This window comes from Notolepis coatsorum (genome assembly GCF_963971535.1).
Source record: "Notolepis coatsorum genome assembly, chromosome: 9".
Taxonomy (NCBI): domain Eukaryota; kingdom Metazoa; phylum Chordata; class Actinopteri; order Aulopiformes; family Paralepididae; genus Notolepis; species Notolepis coatsorum.
Genome location: NC_140173.1, coordinates 33795991 through 33803490, shown reverse-complemented (window position 1 = coordinate 33803490; position 7500 = coordinate 33795991). Strand labels below are relative to the sequence as shown.

The 7500-nt window shown below is 43.8% G+C and overlaps 1 protein-coding gene across 1 annotated transcript in view; it reads left to right on the top strand.

The window, feature by feature from the left end:
• LOC311234581 (calmodulin-lysine N-methyltransferase-like) overlaps positions 1-7500 on the top strand; it is a gene marked incomplete at both ends in the record, with an annotated part of 161298 nt that overhangs the window by 103811 nt on the left and 49987 nt on the right. The window contains one exon of the mRNA XM_084321828.1: positions 5108-5174. Within this exon, the coding sequence (XP_084177954.1) occupies positions 5108-5174 (67 nt within the window). The remainder of the gene's footprint in view (positions 1-5107; positions 5175-7500) is intronic.

Here is a 7500-nt window from a genome sequence, read left to right as displayed (position 1 = left end):
GGTTTTTTTGCTGTTTAGTTGGAGGAAGTTGCTGTTCATCCATGCCTGTATCTCCCCAAGACGGGTGGTGAGGCATGACAGAGCTGCAGAGGGGTTTGGGGCCGTTTTTATGTAGAGTTGTGTGTCATCGGCATAACAGTGGAAGGACATTCCATGTCTGCCGATGACACGACCGAGGGGGAGCATGTAGGTGATGAATAGAATGGGACCAAGAACCGACCCCTGCGGAACACCACAGGTGACCTCGAGCAGCCTGGACGTCTACACTCATTGCACACACATCCACATGCACACACTCACTTTTAAACAAACACTCACATTAACACTCACTTTAGACACTTTAACACTAAGGCTAAGAGAATTATCAAGGACTCCAGCCACCCAAACAACTGCCTCTTTGAACTGCTGCGGTCAGGCAAGCGATACCGGAGTCTCATGGCAAGCACAGAAAGACTCAGAAGAAGCTTCTATCCCCAGGCCATCAGGCTGCTAAACGAACAATAACACTATGCAACAACCATCAAATGCACTCACAACACACACATCCACACGCACACACTCACTTTAAACAAACAACACACTGCAGCACCCACTCTCCACACTTTAGAACACCTAAACACACTTTATATTTATTGATAAAGGATTTGCACTACAACCCATACCTCAGTACACCTTACTGTAAATTGTACCTAAATTGTACCTCATCCCATTTCTGCTTTGCACTATATAGTATTGTATATTAGTATTTCATAGTATATTGTATATTGTATGGTAACTCAGTTACTTCTATTCTGCATCGAACATTGTACATATGTATATACTGAACACTGTGTCTACGTATGTGACTTCTATTTTTACTTCTATTATTACATGCTATACTATTTTATTTCATACTTATCTCTTGTCTAGCACAGTCTCTGGAGCGTAACAGAAAGAAGCATTTTGTATAAAAGTATTCTGTACTTCTGTATGACAACTATTAAAGAAACTTGAAACTTGAACTTGAAACACTACATTATATTTATCTATTATTATAGAGATTTGCACTACATTCATACCTCATTTGCATTTGCACCTTACCTCAAAGTTTTGTACCTCATTTTCTGCATTGTACCTCACTGTTTACTCATTTTTACTCACTGTACGTAGGTTGTACTTTAGATTGTATATTGTACTGTATATTGTATATATGTATATTCCTCTTTACTTACTTTTTTACTTACTTTTTACTTACTTTTTTTTACTGTATGAAGCACACTCTCAGGGGCTCTTACAGAACCAAGCATTTCACCGTGTGATAATTAATAAACAAACATGAAACTTGAACTTGAACTATTACAAGGCATTGTATCATATGAGTAACATACATTATACCTGTCTATCCATGACCTTAGCCATACTTATGATTTATTATGTTGCCTTGTGAAGGTTGATTAAGTTAGTTAAAGGGGACATGCATTGCTATTCCTTTCACTATTGGGGCAACTTTACACAATTCCTGTGAGTCTATGGAACACATCTGTAAAGTAATTTTTTCCAAAAAATGCATTGTTTTCTATTTCTAATCAATTACTCTAAAGCAGCATTTTCCACTTCAAGATTTGAAGCAGTTTCTGGGCTGGGCTCCGCCCATAAGCGCTTTGAGTGACAGTCACCCACACAGTGTGATACATGTATACGAGAGAGAGCAAGAGAGAGAACGAGCGAGCGAGAGAGAGAGGGAGAGCGAGGATACATCGCCCCGTGCGTGCGTGTGCTCTTTGTGAGCGGCTCAACTGCGATTGTGTGTAAAATGCAGGTTGAGAGAGGGAGAGAGGGAGAGAGGGAGAGGGAGAGGGAGAGGGAGAGAGGGAGAGAGAGAGAGGGAGAGTCAGGGACAGGGAGACCGCTTCTGTATTATTCCCACTGCTCCGTTTTTGAGCGAATTGTTGATTCTCTCTGTCGGCACCCGCGCACGTCAACCCGTTTGAGGAAGTAATTCCACTCGCTCTGTCGTTGAGCGAATTGTTGATTGTGGGCGGTGACTACAACCAGTGCCTTATTCACGTCAGCAAAACAGTGAAATCACAACGGCTTAGTTGAGTGAGGGAGGATCTCGTGAACTCGAGACTAGACTGATGAGCCAAAATGAGAATTAGAGACACAGACCCCATTGATATAAACCCCCATTGCTAGGAAACAATGCTAAACACTGGAAAAGGCCATTTATAAGACACGGGACCTTTAAGTTATTTATTTATTTTTTACCCATCGACAGTGCACATTAATCAATGAGCTAGTTTTCATCTGTAGTCCCTGCCTACCATGCATGTCTTTATGGTGTGGGAGGAAACCAGAGTACCTGGAGGAAACCCACGCGAACACAGGGAGAACATGCAAACTCCACACAGAAAGGCCCCCTGCTGGGGTTCGAACCCAGGACCTTCTTGCTGTGAGGCAGCAGTGCTAACCACTGTGCCACGTGCCATGATTAGAATGCATTATAGACACCATGAATGGTAAACGGACTGCATTTATAGAACAGCTTTTATCCAAAGCTCTTTACAACTCATGCCTCACATTCACCCATTCACTCACCCATTCACTCACACATTCACTCACACATTCACTCACACATTCACACACACATTCACTCACACATTCACTCACCCATTCACTCACACATTCACACATTCACTCACACATTCATTCACCCATTCACTCACACATTCACTCACCCATTCACTCACACATTCACTCACACATTCACTCACCCATTCACTCACACATTCACTCACACATTCACACATTCACTCACACATTCACTCACCCATTCACTCACACATTCACTCACCCATTCACTCACACATTCACTCACCCATTCACTCACCCATTCACTCACCCATTCACTCACCCATTCACTCACCCATTCACTCACACATTCACTCACTCATTCACTCACACATTCACTCACACATTCACTCACACATTCACACATTCACTCACACATTCACTCATTCACTCACACATTCACTCACACATTCACACATTCACTCACACATTCACTCATTCACTCACACATTCACTCACACATTCACTCACCCATTCACTCACACATTCACTCACACATTCACACATTCACTCACACATTCACACATTCACTCACACATTCACTCACACATTCACTCACACATTCACACATTCACTCACCCATTCACTCACACATTCACTCACACATTCACCCATTCACTCACCCATTCACTCACACATTCACTCACACATTCAATCACACATTCATTCACACATTCACACATTCACTCACACATTCACACATTCACTCACCCATTCACTCACCCATTCACTCACACATTCACTCACCCATTCACTCACACATTCACTCATTCACTCACACATTCACTCACACATTCACTCACCCATTCACTCACACATTCACTCACACATTCACACATTCACTCACACATTCACACATTCACTCACACATTCACTCACACATTCACTCACACATTCACACATTCACTCACCCATTCACTCACACATTCACTCACACATTCACCCATTCACTCACCCATTCACTCACACATTCACTCACACATTCAATCACACATTCATTCACACATTCACACATTCACTCACACATTCACACATTCACTCACCCATTCACTCACCCATTCACTCACACATTCACTCACCCATTCACTCACCCATTCACTCACACATTCACTCACACATTCACACATTCACTCACACATTCACCCATTCACTCACCCATTCACTCACACATTCACTCACACATTCACTCACACATTCACTCACCCATTCACTCACACATTCACTCACACATTCACTCACACATTCACTCACACATTCACACATTCACTCACACATTCACTCACCCATTCACTCACACATTCACTCACCCATTCACTCACACATTCACTCACCCATTCACTCACACATTCACACATTCACTCACACATTGACACTCTTGACGGCGGTGGCGACCATGCAAGATGCCAACCTTCTCATCGGGAGCAGTTATTGTGTTAAGTGTCTTGCTCAAGGACGCTTGGGCACGCTGCCGGGAGGAGAGGGAATCAAACCGGGAATGTATGTCATTGTCATGGATTGTCATTGCTAGATTCAAGATTCAAGACATACATACACAAGACAGAATGAAATCAAGGTGGCCATGCCCGCTTCGATTGTGCAAAAAATACAAATAATAATAGAATAGAAATAAAATAGACATGGTAAAAGTACTAAGATAAAATACAAAAGGTAATGGTCCCATGTACACTACTATATAATATACAGTTATACTCTATGTCACTATGCTATCTTAACTATACTATACAAAAACATCCAGTTATGTTTTTTTTTGTGTGACCTTTTTTTCTTTCCTTTAAAGTGACCTTTTCTTATGTGTTTAAAGTGACCTGTGGTGTGTTTGTGTGTGTGAGCGAGTGCAGAGTGTTGTGTTGTGTGTGTGTGTGTATGTGTGTGTTCATGTGTGCTTGTGTATGTGTGTGTTCATGTGTGCTTGTGTGTGTGTGTGTGTTCGTGTGTGCTTGTGTGTGTGTGTGTTCATGTGTGCTTGTGTGTGGAGAGATCAGTGTTCAGTGTTCTGATGGCCTGGGGGAAGAAGCTGAGCCTTACTCTCTCTGTTCTTGCTGCATGTATACGGAGGCGCTTGCCTGACCTCAGCAGCTTGAACAGGCTGTTGTTGGGGTGGTGAGGGTCCTTCATTATTCTGCAGGCTCTGGATTTGCACCTCTTGTTATATAAGACCTGCAGGGGAGCGCACCACTCTCTGGAGGGCAGTGCCGTTTCCAAACCAGGGAGTGATGTACCACAAGAGTACAGTAAGAGTACAGTACAAGCAACAGCTTGATGCTAATCTCACAGATGAATCCTGAAATATAAAAAGGTGTATGACAAAATTCATGATCTCCTTGTAGAACGCGTTGTTAGAGCGCTGTTCTTACTCTCCACAGACCGGAGACCCTCTGCCAGACGTGAGCCCCGCGGCCACATCTCGTTTGAATGGTATTATTTGTTACGTGTATCTGTGTGGCACACGATGGCATCCTTGACTGCGTTCCACCAGACGTGCGCGGGGAGATCGAGAGGAACAGACGAGGAGGACTGTTTGGGGCCACGCGGGTCTCCAGCAGGTGAGGGACACTCGCTTAACCCTTTCACTACCACACTACAAAGGGTTAACCTTTCACTACCACACTACAAAGGGTTAACCTTTCACTACCACACTACAAAGGGTTAACCTTTCACTACCACACTACAGAAGGTTAACCCTTTCACTACCACACTACAGAAGGTTAACCTTTCACTACCACACTACAGAATGTTAACCCTTTCACTACCACAGTACAAAGGGTTAACCTTTCACTACCACACTACAGGTTAACCTTTCACTACCGCACTACAGAAGGTTAACCTTTCACTACCACACTACAGAAGGTTAACCCTTTCACTACCACACTACAGGTTAACCCTTTCACTACCACACTACAGGTTAACCTTTCACTACCACACTACAGGTTAACCCTTTCACTACCACACTACAGAAGGTTAACATTTAACTACTGAAAGGGTTAACCTTCTATAGTGTGGTAGTGAACGGGTCAATGTTTAAATATACAATACAAATTATAAAATGGTATTGGTATGGTATGAGGAATAGCATGGATTGTGGCTAACTATCTGTAGCTAGTATGAGGAATAGCATGGATTGTAGCTAACTATCTGTAGCTAGTATGAGGAATAGCATGGATTGTAGCTAACTATCTGTAACTAGTATGAGGAATAGCATGGATTGTAACTTAACTATCTGTAGCTAGTATGAGGAATAGCATGGATTGTAGCTAACTATCTGTAGCTACAGTAGTATGAGGAACAGCATGGATTGTAACTTAACTATCTGTAACTAGTATGAGGAACAGCATGGATTGTAACTTAACTATGTTACAATCCGTTCCTCTTGTCCACCCAAGGACTCTTGAACAATGTTCCTCTGCTGCCATCCTGTGGCCTGTTGCCGTTATTGTCTGTATTCATGTTCCATCTGTCATGTCTAGTCTCTGAGTTGTTCATTAGTCTGCCCCCTGTCTTAATGTAATTTCCTGTGTTTCTGCTTTCTGCATTGTTCCCCTGCCTAGTCTAGTGTTCTCTCCAGTATGTTTGTATTGTGATCTAGTCTTGTCCTGTATTTAGTCATGTCGTGTTTTAGTATGTACCTCCCCAGCTGTTGCCCCTTGTAATCAGTGTCTGTATATATTCCTGCCTGTCCCGTGTCTTCCCCGTGGCGTCATTGTTGCTCGTAACGTGAATCCTGTTCCGTGTTTCCTGAATCCTGTTCCGTATGCTCTGTACCCAGTCTTCCGTGTTTCCCCGTGTTCCTTGCCTGTCGCCCGTAATGCTCCCGTGTTCTGTTTGCTACGCCTGCCGTTCGCGGAATTCCCCTTTGTTTCCAGTGATCGTACGTTTATTCTAGTGTTCCCTGTTTTTGCCGCTCTCCTTTCTTGTCGAGTCCCAGTCCGTTTTCTAGTCGGGTTTCTTTTGTCGTCTGTTTCACGTCTTCCCCCGAGCCAGCTTGGCTGAGCCGCTCCCTTGTTTTGTTCCTCGGTGCATTGTAACGTTCCTCTGTTTACTGCAAGTAAAAACCCTTTTCATTGCCACCATCGCTTCCTGCCTCTCTGTCCAGCGTCTGGGTCCAAACACTACCTCACGCTCACCACCACCCGATTGTAACAAACTATCTGTAACTAGTGAGAGGAACAGCACGGATTGTAACTTAACCTTCTGTAACTGGAACAGTATGGATTGTGCTGAGAAAGGACTCTACCGCTACATCATTGGCATGTAAGAAATAGAGTGAGGGATCCAGAAATCACAAATATCCCTTTGGTCATTTAACGTTAAACAAACAACATCTTGAATGTATCGCACTGCGTATAACTGCTGACATTCCATTCATTCACTTAATTTTTAACACTAGCACATCCATGGAGAAAATGACACTAATTCCCGCCGGGAACGGGTCAGATGACTCGACAGCCTTTAGAATGGAGATGGGAGGGAGAGAAGGGAGGGAGGGTCAATGAGGGAGGGAGGGAGGGAGAGATAGATGAAGGGAGGGAGGGTCAATGAGGGAGGGAGAATGAGAAAGGGAGGGAGGGAGAGAGGGAGGGAGAGATAGATGAAGGGAGGGAGGGAGAGGAGGTGAGAAGGAGGGAGAGGGAGGTATAGAGAGAGGGAAAGAGAGGGAGAAAGAGAAAGGGAGGGAGAAGGAGAGAGGGAGGGAGAGAAAGGGAGGGGGGAGAGGGAGGGAGAGAGTGAAAGGGAGGGAGGGTCAAGGAGGGAGGGAGGTGGCCGCTCAGCAGAAATAGCTGAAATAACGTTCTAATACCATTTTCCTGAAGTCATTTTGAAATTTCAGAAACTGTGCCAGATAAAACGGGTACTTTTAGGAAAAGTCATTGA